We start from the raw sequence: 22,720 nt of genomic DNA, 5'->3' as shown, positions 1-22,720 counted from the left end.
CTCTGAAACAGAATTTAATATCTAGCTTCTGAATTACAGAACAGCATGAACAAAATCAAGGAATACAAATTATTTTCTAGGCAGTGAATGTGTGTGTGTGTGTATATATATATCTATATGGTTATATAGGTGAGTTTTAAAATTGAAGTACAGTGGTTAAATTGAATTAATTGTGCATATTTTGAGATATAAGCAGCTTTTTGTTATTCTTTAAATTGCCAGCATAATTTAAGTTGCGGGCATTACCGCTGCTGGTAGTACCGTATTTTTCGGACTATAAGGCACACTCTCATTTCCTCAAAACTCGACAGTGCGCCTTATTACACAGTGCGCATAATGTACAGAATACTTCTGGTTGTGCTTACCGACCTCAAATATATTTTATTTTGTACATGGTGTAATGATAAGTGTGACCAGTAGATGGCAGTCACACATAAGAGATATGTGTAGACTGCAAGATGAGTCCAGTAAACGACACCAAAACTTTAAATGTTCCATTGAAAATATAGAACATTACACACGGCACTCAAAAATCTGTCAAAATGTTTTAGTACGACTTTGGTAAGCTATGAAGCCACACCGCTTGATGGATTGTTGGAGCATTATGGCTACCATAGACAGACGAATTGTGCTTCAAGTGACGGTCAGAAAGCAGCTTGAAGATGGTCTGTAAAACATAATCTATGCAACATTTTGACCAAAGAACCACCATTACATGTTATGTAGACCACAAGGAAGTGTTTTACATTTAGAAAAAAAATCTTGCGCCTGTTTCAGTATGGTGCAAACTACAAGTGCTACACGTGTACTGCTTCGCTAATTCGACCACACACGTCATGTTTTTGACGATCCCTTTCTTTAATTCAATGACTACCATCCACGTCATCTTCTCAGAACTGTCCATCGCACTCACTTTCTTCCTTCCAATTTACGGGGTTCAATGTGGCGTTGGGCATGCCAACTAATGGCGGGGATGCTTCATCTTGCATCTTAAAGCTTAACACTTAGCCATGAGACAGCTCTTATCTCAAAACACTGGTAAGTTGGGGCACTCTTAAATTGAGGTACCAGTGTATTTAGAGATACAGGCCGATATTATCGGCCGATAAATGCTTTAAAATGTAATGTCGGAAATTATCGGTATCGGTTTCAACCTCCCGATTTTCCCGGGAGACTCCCGAATTTCAGTGCCCCTCCCGAAAATCTCCCGGGGCAACCATTCTCCCGATTTCTACCCGGACAACAATATTGGGGGCGTGCCTTAGCGTCCTCAACAACCTGTCGTCACGTCCGCTTATCCTCCATACAAACAGCGTGCCGGCCCAGTCACATAATACAAACGTTTGTATATGCGGCTTTTACACACACATAAGTGAATGCAAGGCATACTTGGTCAACAGCCATACAGGTCACAATGAGGGTACCGTATAAACAACTTTAACACTGTTACAAATATGCGCCACACTGTGAACCCACACCAAACAAGAATGACAAACACATTTCGGGAGAACATCTGCACCGTAACACAACATAAACACAACAGAACAAATACCCAGAACCCCTTGTAGCACTAACTCTTCCGGGACGGCACAATATACACCCCCGCTACCACCAAACCCCGCACACAAGTTACATTGTTTAATGCATCCAGCGGGGCATCGCAACAAAATTAGGCATAATAATGTGTTAATTCCACTACTGTATATATCGGTATCGGTTGATATCGGAATCAGTAATTAAGAGTTGGACAATATCGGAATATCGGATATCGGCAAAAAAGCCATTATCGGACATTTCTAAGTGTATTACATTATTGAATAAAACGACTGAGTTGTTTGTATTTGTAGTTTTTTCAAACAGTTTTTCTTATCTAGAAGATAAGACGATACACAAGTTTTGAACTAGCTCAGTCATAAAACCAATTAAGCTGAAATACCAGTGTATTGAGGTCTCCTCACTTTTGTTGTCCCTTGCATCATCCAGTAGTTGCACCATTGTCTGACTACCACACACGCACATCTTCACATTCACAGATGTACTCGTCTGATGTGTAGGCTTTTGCATTAATCAACAGCAGTTTTGACACTTGCCTCCAGAATGAGAACGTTCTCACAGATCCTCACTGTTGATTGTCCCTTCACTCCTCAAGCACTGCCAGCATTGCCTGCAGTGCTGTTTTCAGTTTGGCCTCCATGGAAACACAAGTTTTTTCCCCCCAGCTTCTTTTGTACTTTTCTCTGTTTTCAACTAAGTTTTGACCATTGAACAGTTTCACAAAATGTTTCACATTAGTCAACATTGTTTTTTTTATAATAGGGAGATAGGCTTCAGCACCCCCTGCGACCCCAAAAGGGACAAGCGGTAGCAAATGGATGGATGGATGGGTTTTTAGTCTTATTATGCCAAGTTGACCTGTGCCCCCCCCCCTTCTGATACCCAGTTTAGAAATTGAAATTGGCATAACTGTATTTGGATCCCTTTAATTGAGCTTGTTGTTAATAATATGTCATGTCTTTTGTTCATGTTTTTGTTTGCCGTTGGTCTGTTTGGTTTTTGGACTCTTTTTAGTTCCTGTTTACGCTCTCTTGTTTGGTCACCATAGCAACCCATTAGTTTCACCTGTTGCACATTTGGATTCACGCACCTGTTGCCAATGATGTCACTATTATTTAAGCCTGTCACTTTCTGTTGGTCGGCCTGGCGACAATACCCTTGTCACTCATGCCTGTTCATAGTTTCATGTTGATGTCAATTTCATGCTCCACTCATGCCACAGTAAGTGTTGTTTGTTTTACGTTCATAGTTTTGCCTTTGTGCTAGTTTATTGTTTTCATAGCCAAGTTTGTTCTCCGCCTTGTGCGCGCCTTTTGTTTGTACCCTTTTGTTGTAAAAATAAATCATGTCTTTACCTCCACGCCTTGTCCGCTCCAACTTCTCTTGCATCTCGGGAAAACAAACCCCCCAAAGTCCACGTCCTGACATAATAATAGATATGTATTGACTTATTTACCACTGTTTTTATATAAGGATATAAAGCACTAACATAGTTTTGTCTTGGTGGGTAGTAAGTTCCAGTGCCGGGCCGTGCGTTTCCCATCTAGACCTTCAGTGATGTCCTTCTTAGTCCGACTTCAATAAATACCACTCAAAATAACATAATTTTGACCACAGCTTGTAAAAATACTTTACAGAAACAGTGTTTCCCATAAACTGCCAAGATACCTGTGGCAGCGGGGGCGTGGCTATGGGCGTGGCTATGGGCGTGGTCACAATGACATCATCAAGTAATTTGCATAATTTTCTACGATGATATGATTTTCTCTAAAAAGGCTCAAAAAATGTATACTTACTAATTAATAATAACAGTTTTGTTTTAAACGTTCATCCATCCATCCATTTTACAATATAATTACAACACTTTATGTACATATTTATATACAGATTTGAACAATAAGTTATTCACTGAAATATATTTATTAATTGTGGTTCTTACAAAAAAGATATCTTATAAAAATATAAAAGCTAAAATGTCTCTTAAAGCTCTGCCCCTTTAATTAGTGCATACTAAATAATTTAAATTTAGCCTACCACTACAACCATATTATTTACCAGCAACATAAAGTGAAACAGAGGCAGAGGTGTCCTGCTACAGTCAGTAACAAATAAACAGAAAGCAGTAGTGGTGGTAGATAGACACAAAGCTTCATCAAACATCTGATCCACTGAACAAAGAGCTCCAACAATTTTGATCCTACACTTCTCTTTTGTAAACTAAATCTGAACAGCCGATATGGGCATCTACATCAACCATATGATTTGACTGAGAAGCTGGACAGGACAAAAAATAAATAAAATAAAAAATAAAAAAATAAATAAAATAAAAATAACAAATAAAAAACAACTTTGTGGTGGCCTTAATTCTTTTGTGGCGGGCCGCCACAAATAAATGAATGTGTGGGAAACACTGAGAAATACACTTGCGCACTACTGGACATTGAATTAACTCAATTTGTCAATAGTGTACAAAACGGGCTATTTTTTGGCGCATTTTAAAAATCAATAAAGCCGCATCGGACGTGGTACTGTCAAAACTAAAATAATTGTAAAAAACATATTAACCTCTTAAGGCCCAAGCTGTTTGTTTACATGCTTTTTTATTTCTCTTTGCTATTTGGGCTTATTGGACCTTAATTAGAATAAAAACTAAAAATCATCTTTTTATATGATGTACTTAGTCCATAAGTACACAAACGTGTACTTCATGTGTAGTGACATGCTAATTTTTATGTTTACACTTTTTTTTCCAAATTCCATTGTATGTTATACTCTTCTGACACCACCAGATAGCAGTATAAGTGTCCATATGTCGGCATAACACCCCAATTCAGTAGTGCACACAATTTTGGAAATACAAGCTAAAAGGTGCTCTCCACGCATGTGGCCACTATGGCCTTCAGAGGTTACATGTGAAAAAATACAGTATATTTGAACTCACAATACCGCTCGTAGTTGGTTGATTTGAGTGGAAGTTCAGGCAAACTTTGTTGGTTAAAAAAGTGAGTACCGCTGATTTCTCCGCTGGCCGGGTATGGCTCCGGTGCCACTTTCTGCTTTCGTAAATCACAACTTGTGATTGGATACCAGGGAGTGACAAGTGAGTATCCAATCACAGTCATGTTCAACGTAAGGCTACTGTCAATATCATGTGATCTGATCGGCTGTCGCAACTGTCCGTGAACTGAATGTCCTCCGTTCGTTAAACTGCACAGCCACCGTTAATGTTGGGTAAGAAGGCCTCTGACAGAATTCATACAAGCTAGCTGAATTCTGATTGGTTAAAAGAGCAACACTGGAGCCTGATATGACAGGAAGAAAATATGATGAATACTTGTATATATCCATGGAAAGTCAAATAAAAATAAAATTAACTTTTATTAATTAATGATCATGATTTATGTTAGGCCAGCAGACGGCACACCACTGCTAAGTTCATGTATACTATGTGTGTATGGAATAATTTATAGTCTGACGGCATTGGGTTCTCCTTGTCAAACTGAATACACCACCCCGTCATAGCAGAGAGAAAGTAATACCAGTGGAATGGTTTTACTGTTCGATGATGCCACTCTTACATAATCCGAGAAATGGAGACAAGCGCTGATCTGGGCCCCTGGCAAGAATAGCCAAGGAAACATTGAAAAATACAAGTCTCTGTCAGAAGCTGAGCATTGCTGAAAAGAGACACGATGAAAGATGCATTGGTTAGCAACTTACTAAATGAGTCGTAGTAGACAATGAAACCATGTTTCATCATACCTGTATGACCATTTAAGAACGGTCCATCACTTCTCATAACTCCAAATTGGGCTAGAAATAGTTAAATAACATTTATTTTGATAGTTGTCTAGTCATCGGCTATCCTAAAATTTAGTCCACTAATCAGATTATGAAGTGTACACCTTTTCAGTTCATTTATCCTTTGAATTCAGCTTGAGATGTTTAGGCATGTGCTAACAATAAGGATGACTATTTCCTTCAGAAATATTTATACAGTAGCTGTGCTGCTCATTACCCTGCTGCAAAAAACAACAACTATTACACTTGTGTCCAAAAGCAAGGGCAGACTGGTATACAATGATTGTACCAATGATTGTCACACACACACAAGGTATGGCGAAATTATTCTCTGCATTTGACCCATCACCCTTGATCACCCCCTGGGAGGTGTGGGGAGAAGTGGGCAGCAGCGGTGGCCACGCCCGGGAATAATTTTTGGTGATTTATTTTTGGTTTATTTTTTATATTTGGTGATTTGGGGTACTAGGATGACAGGGGATGCAAAACAATAACAGTGAAATACTTTTTCATAACATGGTCACTACTGCCTAATTTCTCTTGTTTTATTCTTATTTTACTCTTATATTTTTATTCTCATCGTTGCTTTTTATTTTTATTCTATTGTAATATTTTTCTATTTTGTCTCCATTTATACCCCCATTATTTACTTTTTACAATTTTGTACACTGCTGCTGGAATTTAAATTTTCCTGAGGGAACTCTCCCGAAGGAATCAATAAAGTACTATCTATCTATCTATCTATCTATCTATCTATCTATCTATCTATCTATCTATCTATCTATCTATCTATCTATCTATCTATCTATCTATCTATCTATCTATCTATCTATCTATCTATCTATCTATCTATCTATCTATCTATCTATCTATCTATCTATTTAACCCCCAATTCCAACCCTTCATGCTGAGTGCCAAGCAGGGAGGTAATGGGTCCCATTTTTATAGTCTTTGGTATGACTCGGCCGGGGTTTGAACTCACGACCTACCAATCTCAGGGCGGACACTCTAACCCAGGGGTGTCCAAAGTGCGGCCCGGGGGCCATTTGCGGCTCGCGGGTCATTTTTTAACGGCCCCACGGCACATTTTAAAAATACGATTGAAAAAAATAAAAAACATTAAAAGTGGTATTTAAAGAGCAAACAGGTGAAATGTATCAAGAAAATGTAGCAATGTTTACTCTAATCACACAAAGCTGCCGTGTAGGCTGTTTCTTTCTTTAAAAAATAATAATGAATCAAAATCAATGTCATTATGAATTATTGACCTATTCAAGGCTCCAATTACGTCACATTAAATATTTTGAGATATTTTTTGGGGAAAATGTTTCATATTTTGTGTTTGCCATGTAAAAAAAATTAGCTGTTTTTTTTAAAGTTAAAGTTAAAGTACCAATGATTGTCACACACACTAGGTGTGGTGAACTTTGTCCTCTGCATTTGACCCATCCCCTTGTTCACCCCCTGGGAGGTGAGGGGAGCAGTGGGCAGCAGTGGGCAGCAGTGGGCAGCAGTGGGCAGCAGCGGTGCCGCGCCCGGGAATCATTTTGGTTTAAAGGGCCTATAACGAACAAACAAAAAACATAAACAACAATAAAACTTTCAATTGACAGATAAATCTGAAGTTGATCTCGAGATTATTGTGTTAAAAGTAAACAGTAAAAAAAGTAAAAAATTATAATTTATTTCTTAACACTTTAACTAGTAGGACCCTTTTAGATCCCCTACAATTTTAGTGTGATTAGTTTTTAAGTGTCATTGCTCAAAAAATAATAATGAATTAAAATCAATGGTGTTATGAGTTATTGACCTTTTTAAGGCTCCAATTATTATATAATCTCAAATATCCCACTTAAAGATTTTATTGGGTGAAAATATTGCATATTTTGTGTTTTTTTCATTTAAAAAAAGGGGTTTTCTTTGACAAAAAGAGCATACAACTTAAATCTTTAAAAAATGTTATATTGACTGATAGACCTAGTGTTGATCTAGAGATTTAAAAACTTGAATAATAACACAAATAATAATACTGAATAATGACACATTTTTTATATTTTTTTGACCAAAACCCTTTGGGGTCGCCGGGATCAAGCCTGAGTGGAAGCCTAAATGTATATTTTTTATACATATATTGTATTGGTTTTTAAAATAAAAAATATCAAAATGGCCCAGGGGGCTAGCTTTGATTTTTCAATGTGCGTCCCTCAGTGGAAAAAGTTTGGACACCCCTGCTCTAACCGGTGTGGGTGTGTGACTATCAGTGGTACTTTAACTTTAACCTTAACTTATCCAGGGTAAGAAGATTTTAAATCTGCAATTATTATTATTAAATTCTTACTATTATTTATTTATTTATTTTTATTGTGATTACTTATGGAGTTTATTGTGAACAAATTGTGAACAGGAAGTGAACAAAAAGTTTTGCAACTGTTATGTAAAGAAAAGGGGTAGGATTAAATAAGCTCTGCTTCTTCCTACTCCTTTTCGAACATGTTGAAAAGAAACTGGAAATTGTGATGTATCATGTTGTATGCTTGCATGTTCGAAATAAACTCAAACTCAAACTCAACTCAAACTAAATGTTAATATAAATTAAATATAGCCATCAAATTAAGAGCAATCAAAACCTCAAAAACACAAAATGTTTCGTTCTACCTGGATAGGACACATCTCGCTTCAAACACTTCACTCGTCATGACGTCATTAAAGCTCACCTTTCAGCATAGAACAAGGATGAGGTGATAGAAGAAAGGTAAAAGTATAACACATCATATTTGTTGCAGCATAGGAGAAAGTTATGTCCAAGTTTCACTTTTGCATCTCATTGCCCATAACTATGGTGCGTTCAAAGACCCTCGATTAAAGTTGGAAAGAGAGGCGTTGCTAGTTTTTAAAGACTGGGGGAGACTTAACTCCCAGGAAATGCATTTATAATGATATAATCATAATAATAATAAAGATGTATCATTAGGATTGGTATTATCCACTGATAATATCCTACGTGTATCAGCTAATATCTACTTTACACCCTTAAATAAAGGACAACTTGACATATATATATAATCATATTTAAGTGAATAATGACAAGTTATATTGTTGTTTAAAGGGGAACTGCACTTTTTTGGGGAATTTTCCCTATTGTTCACAATAATTATGAAAGACATGACGACGGATGTGTTTTTTAATGCCTTCTAACTAAAAAAATAAATGTAAATAAAAGTTTGCTTAGAGCGAAGCCAATGGGTGATCCTCTATTCCGCCTACAAAACCCTATAAAAACACATCCAAAAAGCACCAACAATACTCCATTCACACTTCGTGAGCTAAATATTAACCAAGTATTAGTAATATTGCGTTAGTGCTTATAATAACTATTTATAGCCAATGTTGATATGATTGACTCGTTCCCTAGCTCATCAAAATTTAATCTAGATCATTAATAATTTCTCTCACCTGGATAGTAGAAAGACGAGGACAAATTCCGACAAGTTGGTACACTCTGACAGCCAATTTCGACCTGTAAATGGCGAAAACGACACGAAAAGACGCTGGGTTCCACCCCCCTTTTCCTCACAAGGATTATAAGTCATTCTTCATCTAAATGTGAACATCCTAGCAGTCGGCATCCTAATGACAGCAGGCATTGTACAGTAAGTGATGGTTTATTATGTTTTTTGGCTCTCACGAAGTCTGCAGCGAGTAATAATCAGTGATGTTGTTAGAAAAATGTTTTTGCTTTTTGTGATGCGATTTTTAAATTATTGCTTAAAATGATCAAAATACGTATGTATTAAATGTTATTATAAATGTGCCTGTTACTACATTACATATACTTAGATCATGGATATAAAATCTTAATGGAGGTGTTTGGACTTTTTTTAAGGGCTTTATAGACAGAATAGAGCGGCTCCCATAGGCTCCATTTTAAGTGGACTTTTGATCGCATTTATTTAATATGCATTAAAAATGTATTTCATAATGACTGTGAACGGTAGGCAAAATTCCCCCCAAAAAGTGCAGTTTCCCTTTAAACTCATTCTGAAAAACAAAAAACGTAACTTTTTTTTTTTTTACAAAATCAAATTATTCAGGAGTGTTAATATAGATATGTTCTAGATATGTTCATCCCATCTTCAAAAGTCCAAAACCTAATCAAGGTTTTTTACATGTGTTTGAATTCAAGCTTGTTTCAACCTAATTCAGACAAGAGTTCATTTTTAGCGCATGTAAAAATAGCAAGTGTGTGTGCAGGAAAAATAATAGATATTTTCAGATGCATCGCAATTCGGACGTGGACGATTATAAAATGGATTAGTAAACATTGATAATCGATTTATGTATTGTAAATAAAGTAATGCAGACAATTCTTGAATTTGGCTGACTGCAGCGAGCCACCTCACTGAGAGATCCGACCAGCCCCTTTACTCTCGGGCACTTAGAGTATGTTCCAGTTTTGCACACATTTTTATTAATTTATTAAATGTGGGAATTAATTTAACTGTTTCTTATTACCAATGCACTGGGTTTCTTTCCAGTTGAAAGTGATAAAAGCTTATTTAGTGGAACGAAAATAATTATAAAAAAACTGCATCAATATACACTATATTGCCAAAAGTAGTTGGCCACCTGCCTTGACTCACATATGAACTTGAAGTGCCATCCCATTCCTAACCCATAGGGTTCATCCTTTTGCAGCTACAAGGTTGGGAAGTGTGTTTATAGGAATTTTCAACCATTCTTCCAAAAGCACATTGGTGAGGTCACACACCGATGTTGGTCGAGAAGGCCTGGCTCTCAGCCTCCGTTCTAATTAATTCCAAAGGTGTTCTATCGGGTTCAGGTCAGGACTCTGTGCAGGCCAGTCAAGTTCCTCAACACCGGACTCTGTCATCCGTATCTTTATGGACCTTGCTTTGTGCACTGGTGCACGCTCATGTTGGAGGAGGAAGTGGCCCGCTCCAAACTGTTTCCACAAGATTGGGAGCATGGAATTGTCCAAAATGTTTTGGTATCCTGTAGCATTCAGAGTTCCTTTCACTGGAACTAAGGAGCCAAGCCCAACTCCAGAAAAACAACCACACACCGTAATTCCTCCTCCACCAAATTTCACACTCGGCACAAAGCAGTCCGAAATATACCGTTCTCCTGGCAACCTCCAAACCCAGACTCGTCCATCAGATTGCCAGATGGAAAAGCATGATTCATCACTCCAGAGAACATGTCTCCTCTGCTCTAGAGTCCAGTGGCGGCGTGCTTTACACCACTGCATCCCACGCTTTGCGTTGGACTTGGTGATGTACGGCTTAGATGCAGCTGCTCGGCCATGGAAACCCATTCCATGAAGCTCTCTGCGTGCTGTATGTGGGCTAATTTGAAGGTCACATGAAGTTTGGAGCTCTGTAGCAACTGATTGTGCAGAAAGTCGGTGACCTGTTTGTTTCCTGTTTGATATTATAAATAAATAATGATAAATGGGTTATACTTGTATAGCGCTTTTCTACCTTCAAGGTACTCAAAGCGCTTTGACACTATTTCCACATTCACCCATTCACACACACATTCACACACTGATGGAGGGAGCTGCCATGCAAGGCGCTAACCAGCACCCATCAGGAGCAAGGGTGAAGTGTCTTGCCCAAGGACACAACGGACGTGAGGTAGAAGGTGGGGATTGAACCCCGGTAACCAGCAACCCTCCGATTGCTGGCACGGCCACTCTACCAACTTCGCCACGCCGTCCCTATTATATTGGGTTTAGGGTGGGATGGGAGACTTGTGTATGACGGCCCAGAATTGTGTGCTGGGAGCAGAGGATCCTGACATTTGAGCGGAAAGTCTTTAAGTAAAAAGGCTTGAATAAAATATGGGCCTTTTCATGACTATATCAATGATGAGTGTGTTAGCCTGAGTCCCTTGTGAGGGTGGACAACGTGGAGTGTCTGCCAGCAGAAGGGAAAGCGTGGGAAGTTGCTCAAGTTGACATTGAGAGCAACAGGCAGAGAATTACTAAAGACAACTCTCAGAGCAGAAAAGGCCACAGCGGATGCAAAAAGCCATTATTGACATGAACATAAACAAGATAAGATCCATATTTAGTGGTCAGCGCATGCACTTCACATGTGGCTTGACTCCCACATACTAATTTCTCCTGCTAATAGCAAGATGGTCATCAGACATCATTTACAGGACGTGATCAATTATCTGTAATCGTATCAGAAGGCATCACCCCCCCCCCCCCGAAATCTTTCGATAAGATGACTTCCCATAAAGGGTTTTGGACATGGATACATGCTTGTGGGGGAGATGTAACTCAGTTTGGGCCGTAATGTCTTTAGCCAGACTAGAAATAGGCTGCTCATGTTCATATTTGTCTTTGTGAGTTTGTTGGAGCAAAGACAGCTGTGTCCAGATGAGCGAGACAGCTTCCGTGCTTCCCCCAGTTGAAACCTTTGTTGGCCAAACAGAAAATATCATGTTCTTGCTTTTCACGTACAGTAGCAATTAATGGCTTTTTTGCCGATATCCGATATTCCGATATTGTCCAACTCTTAATTACGATGTCGATATCAACCGATACCAATATATACAGTCGTGGAATTAACACATTATTATGCCTCATTTTGTTGTGATGCCCCGCTGGATGCATTAAACAATGTAACAAGGTTTTCCAAAATAAATCAACTCAAGTTATGGAAAAAAAATGCCAACATGGCACTGCCATATTTATTATTGAAGTCACAAAGTGCATTATTTTTTTTAACATGCCTCAAAACAGCAGCTTGGAATTTGGGACATGCTCTCCCTGAGAGAGCATGAGGAGGTTGAGGTGGGCGGGGTTGAGGCGGGGGCCTGGGGGGTAGCAGGGGGTGCATATTGTAGCGTCCCGGAAAAGTTAGTGCTGCAAGGGGTTATGGGTATTTGTTCTGTTGTGTTTATGTTGTGTTACGGTGCGGATGTTCTCCCGAAATGTGTTTGTCATTCTTGTTTGGTGTGGGTTCACAGTGTGGCGCATATTTGTAACAGTGTTAAAGTTGTTTATACACACACCCTCAGTGTGACCTGTATGGCTGTTGACCAAGTATGCCTGGCACTCACTTGTGTGTGTGAAAAGCCGTAGCTATTATGTGACTGGGCCGGCACGCAAAGGCAGTGCCTTTAAGGTTTATTGGCGCTCTGTACTTCTCCCTACATCCGTGTACCACTCCGTACAGCGGCGTTTTAAAAAGTCATACATTTTACTTTTTGAAACCGATACCGATAATTTCCGATATTACATTTTGAAGCATTTATCTCTAGTAGCAATATGTTCAATTTTCATTCATCAATTTGATTAATATTATCGTGTGAATGCCCAAGATTCTGTACCAAAAAAAACGACTGGGAATCGTGAGCTGTTTAAAAAAATCAAAAAATCCTGGGTTACCCAGAATTCCTGGTTTTCCGGGTCATTTTTCGAACTTGCACAATTTCTCAACCGATTTTAACCGTTCCACCATTCACACATTCCACTCACCTGTGTAAGCGCGTTAACTGTCAGCATACTTGTGAGAACGTTAGCGTGTTTTTCTTTTGCTTATTTTATTTATTTATTTATTTTAATTTAGAGATATTATCGGCCGATAAATGCTTTAAAATGTAATATCGGAAATTATCGGTATCGGTTTCAAAAAGTACAATTTTTCTTTTTAAAACGCAGCTGTACGGAGTTGTACACGGATGTAGGGAGAAGTACAGAGCGCCAATAAACCTTAAAGGCACTGCCTTTGCGTGCCAGCCCAATCACATAATATCTACGGCTTTTCACACACTCAAGTGAATGCAAGCATATTTGGTCAACAGCCATACAGGTCACACCGAGGGTAGCCGTAAAAACAACTTTAACACTGTTACAAATATGCGCCACACTGTGAACCCACACCAAACAAGAATGACAAACACATTTCGGGAGAACATCCGCACCGTAACACAACATAAACACAACAGAACAAATACCCAGAACCCTTTGCAGTACTAACTCTTACGGGACGCTACAATATACACCCCCCGCTACCCCCAATACCCCACCCCCCCAACCCCGCCCACCTCAACCTCCTCATGCTCTCTCAGGGAGAGCATGTCCCAAATTCCAAGCTGCTGTTTTAGGGCTTTTTAAAAAAAAATAAAAAATAAAGCACTTTGTGACTTCAATAATAAATATGGCAGTGCCATGTTGGCATTTTTTTTTCAATAACTTGAGTTGATTTATTTTGGAAAACCTTGTTACATTGTTTAATGCATCCAGTGGGGCATCACAACAAAATTAGGCATAATAATGTGTTAATTCCACGACTGTATATACCGTATCGGTTGATATCGGAATCGGTAATTAAGAGTTGGACAATATCGGAATATCGGATATCGGCAAAAAAGCCATTATCGGACATCTCTAATATATTGTATTTGTTTTGAAAATGAAAAATATCAAAATGGCCCCCGCGTGCTTTGATTTTCCAGTGTGCGGCCCCCAGTGGAAGTAGTTTGGACGCCCCTGTTATGTAACCACTCTCACAGCTCTTTTGTCCTGCTATCTCTGCAGAGGCAGAACCACCGATACAGCTCTTGAATTAAACGTGCGGATAGTGCAAGTGCACCGCAAGTTGTGTCTTGGCGAGAGTACATCTTGTGCGAATGATGTCACTGATGATAGTCTCCCTCCCTCCTGCAGCGAGCGTACATGCACTGGATGTGATGGTGTCTCAGAGCAGCATCCAGGTCGCCCGAGGCCAAGCAGCCATCCTGCCTTGCTCCTTCACCACCAGCGCTGCTCTCAACAACCTCAACATCATCTGGATGGTGATCCCACTGTCCAATGCCAACCAGCCTGAACAGGTGCGTTCACTTACACACCTTCACTCACAGTCTTGGACCTTTTAAGCTGAAGACAGTCAACAACAAAAATTTGCCGACTGGGGAATCGCTTATATGATTCCTTCTTTCTCACCAACTGACTAACTTTCCAAATGTAACCTCACTGCATATTGCCTGATTGGGGACGGCTGCTTTGCTATGACAACTTTGCAGTCAAAACAGGTACATAAGATCTGAATCTTAATTTAATCTCCAACAAGGTGTGTTCAGATAGAGCCGGAAAGCCCCTTCAGGGAACACACGTACAGTATGCACTCACCGGACGTTCAATTTGGTGCAGCTGGACCTTTTAATGACCTTTTTCGGTACTCAAAATCTATAAAAAATTCTATTTCATCAGCGCTTCCCAACCATTACTGACGTCAGAACCATCTCACGGCTGACTTTGCTGGTGGTTTAGGGTGAGCAAATCAAGGGCTAGTCGTAAACTTTTCCTTGAGCTCACTGTAAACAAACACGGCGTCGATCGTGTGAGACTACTGTTTAAAACAGGGGTCCCCAAACTTTTTGACTCAGGGGCCGCATTGGGTTAGAAAAATGTGTGTATATCCATCCATCCATCCATTTTCTACCGCTTATCCCTTTTGGGGTCGCGGGGGGTGCTGGAGCCTATCTCAGCTACAATCGGGCGGAAGGCGGTGTACACCCTGGACAAGTCGCCACCTCATCGCAGGGCCAACACAGATAGACAGACAACATTCACACTCACATTCACACACTAGGGCCAATTTAGTGTTGCCAATCAACTTATCCCCAGGTGTATATATATATATATATATATATATATATATATATATATATATATATATATATATATATATATATATATATATATATACATACAGGGCCGGCCCGTGGCATAGGCCGTATAGGCAAATGCTAAGGGCGCCGTCCATCAGGGGGCGCCACGCCAGTGCCACAAATGTTGGAGAAAAAAAAAAAAGAAAAAAAAAAAGTTGGTTCCTCATATTTCTAAATACAAAAAATAATCCCACGTTAATTAAAACGCAAAGTAAAGCCTATTCAATAGAAATATTATTTGTTACATCATTAATTTGAGCACTGCTGGGATTCGGTTAAAGATTATCATAGCATAACATTCTCATATAATATGTTAAACAAAGCTATTCGGTTTCTTGTGAGTATATACACTTCACTGCCGATGTGGGGGGTGTGCCACCTAAAATCTTGCCTAGGGCCAGGCATATATATATATATATATATATATATATATATATATAAATATATATATATATATATATATATATATATATATATATATATATATATATATATATATATATATATATATATATATATATATATATATATATATATATATATATATATATATATACGTTAAGTCAGGAAAAAACACAAGAGGCTATATCATCCCTACAAACCTGTTTCGCAGGTTTCCCTGCTCGTCAGGGGAGTATATTGCATTTTATTGCAATAAAATCTGAAACAATACGAAAATAATGCCATTGTAAGTTAATAATACTAATACAGACACTCGTCAGGAGATTTTATTGCATTTTATTGCAATAAAATCCCCTGACGAGCAGGGAAACCTGTGGAACAGGCTTGTAAAGATGATATAGCCTCTTTTGTTTTTTCCTGACCTAACATATATTCCGCTCTACCCCGGTATTGAGCACTGTGTAATGGATAAACCACAGAAACCTTGACTATGTGTGTGTATATATATATATATATATATATATATATATATATATATATATATGTATATATATATATATATATATATATATATACATATATATATATATATATATATATATATATATATATATATATATATATATATATATATATATGTATATATATATATATATATATGTATATATATATATATGTATATATGTATATATATATATATATATATATATATATATATATATATATATATATATATATATATATATATATATATATATATATATATATATATATATATATACTGTACATATATCTATATATATATACATTTGGTCAGGAAAAAACACAGAGGCTATTTCATCCCTAAAAGCCTGTTTTGCAGGTTTCCCTGCTCTTCAGGGGATTTTTAAAAATCCCCCGAAGACGATGATGTCACGTTATTATTATATTTAGACAATATGATTTGCCTGAGCGACTAGGAGACACCGAGAGTAACAAGCGATAGAAAATGGATTAGAAAAGACAGATTTAAAAAAAAAAAAAAATAAAATATATATATATATATATATATATATATATATATATATATATATATATATATATATATATATATATATATATATATTTTTTTTTTTTTTTAACCTGGGACTTCCCGCGGCCGTAGTTTGGGGGGACCCCTGGTTTAAAAGGAAGACATTTTGTGTGCTAATTGCGCCAACATTTCTGAGAACATGCCGCGAGGAGGGAAAAAAAACCATTGTGCTTCAACACATCAAACCTTATCAGCCACTTGAAACGCCAGCGGTGTTTTGAAAGCCTACGAAGACTGCCTGCACTGTAAAAAGAAGCTATCAGCTGCAGAAAAAGGCCCGGGGCATGTTCCTATCGCTACTGCGTTTGATACTGTAAGTGAAAAAGGTTTGCCAGAGACAATAAAGCGGTCTCTGATTTCATCATGGAAATTATGGCGCTAGACGACCAGCCATTTAAGATGAAGATACTGACTTTTATCAGGACACCTTTACAGGTACAGTTCATCAAATGCACATTTATTTGAGTCTCTTACCTCCAGATGTGCACAAACTACAGTTAGATACAGATGTAAAAAATAATAGATAAATACATTGTCAATAATCAGTATCGGTCTTAAAGATAATAATTCCTATCATTTGTTGTAGATAAATACTGTATTTTCCGTACTATAGAGCTCATCGGGATATAAGCTGCACCCACTAAATTTTAGAAGAACATTTTTTTTTGCCCTATATTAGCCGCACCGATGTTGTGAAATTAGTTTTTTACACCGAAAGATTCTGTAACTGTTTATTTACATACCTCAATTGTTTCCAAGGGGTGTCTGTTACACGGCAGTAAAACAGCTGATCAAACATAACAGAAGTCATCGTCATGGACCCAATAGCTGCGGAAGCTCGCTCTCCAATCAGCTAAACCAGGGGTGTCAAACTCAAATACAGAGTGGGCCAAAATTTAAAACTGAACAAAGCCGCGGGCCAAAGTTGAACAAATTAACCTTTTAATAGGGACCCAAACAAGTTTTAATTTGAATATTGAACAAGCAAGGCTTATATAACTTTATAGTGACATGCAAAATCGAGTTTCAAATAATAATAATAATAATGAAAAAATATCAATGGCATATCCAATGCAATTTAAATAAAAATGGAATGCCTCTTTTCTATTTGCAGCCTTCTGAGGTAAATATCAACATTTACTTTTTCCACAGGCTAATAAATTTGAAAATAAAATAACAATGAATAAACCAACCATTCAGGACTTTAAACTGCTCAGTTTGCAACACACTGAACTAATCTGATGTGCCCAAGCCAGATACCTGGCATCTTTTCTTGGATGCTAGTTCATTAATGAGCTGAGGCAACCTTCATTATCGAACGAAGGTGTTCATCAGTCATTATATCTCGTAGTCCAGCCGGACCACAGTCTTGGGGGCGTGCCTTAAAGGCACTGCCTTTAACGTCCTCTAAAATTGGCCCGCGGGCCAGAGTTTGACACCCATGAGCTAAAATTCAATAAGTCCCTATTGACGTTTTGGTGAATTTACTGAGGAATTTGTGTAACTGAAACAATACAAAAAGTATGCCGTTGTAAGTTAATAATACTAACACAGATACTCGTGAACGTGTGAACATATTAGCTAATGCTAACGACGCTAGCGTCTTTACATTACGATAGCATGTGCACATATGCATGAAAACACTCCTACAGACATCAAGCATGGGACAGTTTGGTAAGTATAAACCGTTTTAGTTATATTGCAAAACTTACAAAAGCTTGAAATGATGAATGGAAAATACATAAGAGTAGGAACGCTATGGATGGCTAGAAGACCGAACGGCACTCTACTTTCGATTTGAAAGCATTAAATGGGGAGACAACTCACCCAAAAGATGGCGCCATAGCACAAACAATAAAACACCCCAATGTATTTGCTTGTTTTTTCTTTTTTTACTCTTTCTATTATTGCCGTCAGCTAAGAAAAAATAAATTAGAAATTAAGCTGCAGGGTTCAAAGTGTGGGAAAAAAGTAGCGGCTTATAGTCCGGTATTTACAGTAATAATTTTCAGACCAATTAAATTAAATTGGATCATTTCCGGGGGCACACCCAATGGATGATGTGACTAATGTGGTTGGGAATCACTGATTTAGAACACCCGCTTGTGTGCCTAATGAAGTGTCCAGTGAGTGCATACGGTGAACTAATTTTTACCTATCTGACCTCGATTGCTACTGTAAAGCTTTTTCTTAAGTTCCACATGTCACGTTATTATTTGTGCAGAACATCCACAGTCTGTTGCAAGAATAGACCGTCTCAATCTGATCGCAATGATTTTGATTTTTTAATGACAAATGAGCTACACTCGTATATGGAGACAGATTTTAAAATGTAATGATTGCCTTAAAATATGCGCGCAAGGAAAATCATATCAGCAGAAAGTTATTGACTACCACCCGCCTTCCATACTCATATTTAAAAGCATGGCAAGTGTTTACGTTTAATTACACAGAGCCTGTGATGCATCTGGTGATCTCCTACACTTTAAAGTTCAGATGGGAAATATGGCATATATTCTTGAAACTTCTGCCAAGCTATAAATGAACCGTAGACACTCAAAGGGATCAGTCATTATTTTGAAGACAATCGCTGCGGGCAGGGTTTAGAAAGGGTTTTACCATGAACATCAAAGAAATTAGCATAGATGAAACCACAGCACTAGTTTGATCCGAATTATACAACATTTCTTCATTAAAAGTTGTGTGTTTCGCAATTAGAAGTCCCGTGTGTTTCGCAATTATGGCATTCATTCATCAGACTTCTCTGACATCTTAGAAGTTGACCTCAAAATATTCTGGCGCTCTCATTGGTTTTCTATCGTATAACTAAAACAACACAGAAGCAATACGCATCAATCAAGAAGTTAGTTTTTAAAGTATTAAAGGACCCATAGTGTCTATATGACCGAAATTTCACTAACAAGTTCTCTTGGTGTATTTGTTTTTCGCCTGAAAATGAATCTGATTGGCATTCCCCATACGATCACTTAGTTTATGAGTAATCCGTAGATAAATAACTGTACCCTTTCCATGGCCAGACTTGGTGTGACGTCATCTACAGAACTGGAGCCAATTTCCCCGCATAGACAATGTAGATCAGAGGTGTCAGGGGACGCGTGGAGGAAAATCTGTGCACACGCGGGCCGGACTATTAAAATAATGGCATTAAAACTAAAAAATAAAGACAACTTCAGATTGATTTCTTTGTCTTACTTTGGCCAAAAATAGAACAAACACATTCCGAAAATATTACAATAAAAATATAGAAAAAAATACCGGCAGCGGTAAAGTTTAGATCCATGAAGAAAATAAGAAAATGAATGTTTATAACTGAATACATTTAAATATGCATAAAAATGTGTTTTATTTGTTTATTTATTTTTTATTTTTTAAAGAATTCACGTTTATGAAAACCTTTTTCCAAAACACAATATATAGAATGTGAGATATAACAGGATAATGCATACATATATCATTTGTTTTCAAAACGGTTACAAAAAAGTGGGACCCCAAAAACCTACTGTGGGACCCCATTTTTATGACTTGATGGCGTCCCAGGGACCCCATCAAAATTGAAAATTCCTAGCGCCAACACTGATGGAGTATTGGTGCGTGCAAAACAGCAGCAGGCGGCTGTGGCCTGCGGGCCGGTTCTGATACTAATCAAATATCATCCCGGGGGCCATAGATAATTCATTCGTGGGCCTTGACTTTGACACATAGGGTGTAAATAAAGGCATGTAAACCTATTATTTTTACTCACTTAATTAATTGTGTGTTTTTGTCGCACTGGTCCCTGAAAAATTCAAACATTATGAGGAAAAAATAAATATAAAATAGCTTCCTTGCTCTTCCATGGACACGACCATAGCCTGTGTTTCCTCATGCTCTTTCAGCTTTATCTCAAGCATCTTGAGGAAAACATCAGTAGATGAGGACGCAAAATAGAACACTAGTAGCTTAACTTATTTTTTCTCTCGTTTTTGGAGTCTACCTTTTTTTCTCAGTTTTTCCGTAGGTTTTGACCTCCCCCCCGAGGGTGCTCCTGATTTTCGGGATCGCATTTGACTTTTGTTTTTAACATTTTCCATCCAAATTTCAACAAAAACCCTTCTTCTTCGAAGCCATAATGATTAAAATGATAGATATTGCCACTCCTCTCATTTTGCACAAGTCTGTTTGACTGGATAGGTTTATATTTTCCTCATATTACCAATCTTTTGGAACTGTTTGCAGGCTGAGCCCTTCTTTAGTTGTATTGCTGAAACCTGCAACAGCACTGCAAAAACTAAAATCTAAGTAAGATTAAATATCTCAAATAAGGGTGATATTTGCTTATTTTCTGTTTGATAAGATAATTCTTCTCACTAAGCAGATTTTATGTTAGAGTGTTTTACTTGTTTTAAGGGTTTTGGTCCTAAATGATCTCAGTAAGATATTACAGCTTGTTGCTGAGATGTTATGACCTATATTGAGTAAAACATGCTTGAAACTAGAATATCAACTGTTGCAAAGCTGTGTCATCAACACTCACAAGTATAAAACTACTTTTTTTAAAGTAATAATTTCTTATTTCAAGCATGAAATGGGGTTCATTAAGGTTAGCTAATTTTACTTGTTTTGGAAAGTCTTAACAAGCCAAATGTTCTTGTTCTATAGGCAGATACTTTTGCTTAGTTCAAATAAAATACCCCTAATTTTTGTTTTGTTTTTTCTTGTTTTTGAACACTGACTTTTTGCATTGAATGCACCTGGCGGCCATATTTAATCATTACTGCAAATTCTGTGTGAAAATAACGTGATGCGGTATGAAGATTGCTACCAAAACACGTACGTGTGAAATTGCCTCCAGTCTTCTGTAGGTGACGTCAGCAAGCTGATGCAGGCCCGCCCACATTTTCTAGCTAAAAGTCGCCGTTCCAAAAATGTCCCGAAACTCGTTAGAAAATAAGCCTAAAATCACTATTGTGTCTATTTTGGGGATAATTTTACCAGTAGATACCATTTTAAAGTAAACACTATGAAATAACTAATAGCATTAGAGGGGCCCTTTAAATTTTAATTTTCCTGAGGGAACTCTCCTGAAGGAATCAATAAAGTACTATCTATCTATCTATTAATATCTTTACTAGAATGTAATTGTAACGTAAAGGTAACGTTATTATTCTGTATTCTTCATTCATCACTCCAAGCAACGTTTGTAAGTTTTACAATATAACTAAATCTGTCACCACATACAGAGTACCATTATTGCAAAGGTAAAACACAGACTGCAGAGGTATTGCAGCACAATTTGTGCGGAGACAATATCTCTTTTGGTGCCTCTGAACGCACCTTGGGGATCATATAGATACATGCTGTAGATATCTGTTTGTTGTAGCTGTAGAGGTTTTCTGTGTTTATCCCTACGTTTCAAAAATGCAATGCCTGGTAGTGCTTTTTTACAATCGTCTAATGCTACTAACTTTTTTGCATTTGCTCATTTCTACCGAAACCAGACTGAATAATTTAGTCACCGTTGTGTTGTTGTTTGTTTAAATTCCTGCGCTTCCCTACTTGCCTCTCTTCTTGTGTGTTTTTCCTCACCTTCCTGCCTTTCTCCCCCTTTTTGCAGGACTTCTGTGATTTATTTCAAAGTTATTTAACATGCAGCTGCAGGCCGCACAAGCTCACCTGCCTCCCCTCCTTTTGAACCTCCGCTGGTCGGCCGTCCAAATAATATAATCATCTTCTGCACTAATTACCTCATGCCCACGACAGGCTCTATATCGCAGCTGTTCGCTACACACACACACCCACACACACACACGATGACACACACACACATACACACACACACAGACTAGCTTTAGACAAGCTGCTGGTCCAAAGTGCTGCACAGATCCAGACGCATCCATGTGTATCTTATATATATTTACTGGGTTCACGCAACATGCAGAGACACACACGTGCATGCAGAGTTCTCAATAGGCATGTGAAAACGGTCAATTACAGTCGTGGTTAAAAGTTTACATACACTTGTAAAGACATCACATGGACAAAGATAAGACCTTCTGCAGGAAAGTTCTGTGGTCAGATGAAACAAAAATTGAGCTGTTTGGCCGAAATACCCAGCCATATGTTTGGAGGCGAAAAGGTGAGGCCTTTAATCCCAGGAACACCATGCCTACCGTCAAGCATGGT

General features: G+C 37.9%; 1 protein-coding gene across 2 annotated transcripts in view; it reads left to right on the top strand.

Annotated features, from left to right (window-relative positions):
• The window catches only part of LOC133663526 (immunoglobulin superfamily member 11-like), a 321,885-nt gene that overhangs the window by 257,976 nt on the left and 41,189 nt on the right, over positions 1-22,720 (top strand). For both annotated transcript variants that reach the window (XM_062068057.1, XM_062068056.1), the window contains one exon: positions 14,060-14,223. In XM_062068057.1, coding sequence (XP_061924041.1) covers positions 14,060-14,223 — 164 coding nt within the window. The remainder of the gene's footprint in view (positions 1-14,059; positions 14,224-22,720) is intronic.

Source organism: Entelurus aequoreus, linkage group LG13 (assembly GCF_033978785.1).
Source record: "Entelurus aequoreus isolate RoL-2023_Sb linkage group LG13, RoL_Eaeq_v1.1, whole genome shotgun sequence".
Lineage (NCBI taxonomy): Eukaryota > Metazoa > Chordata > Actinopteri > Syngnathiformes > Syngnathidae > Entelurus > Entelurus aequoreus.
This window is presented reverse-complemented; position numbering and strand designations above follow the sequence as displayed.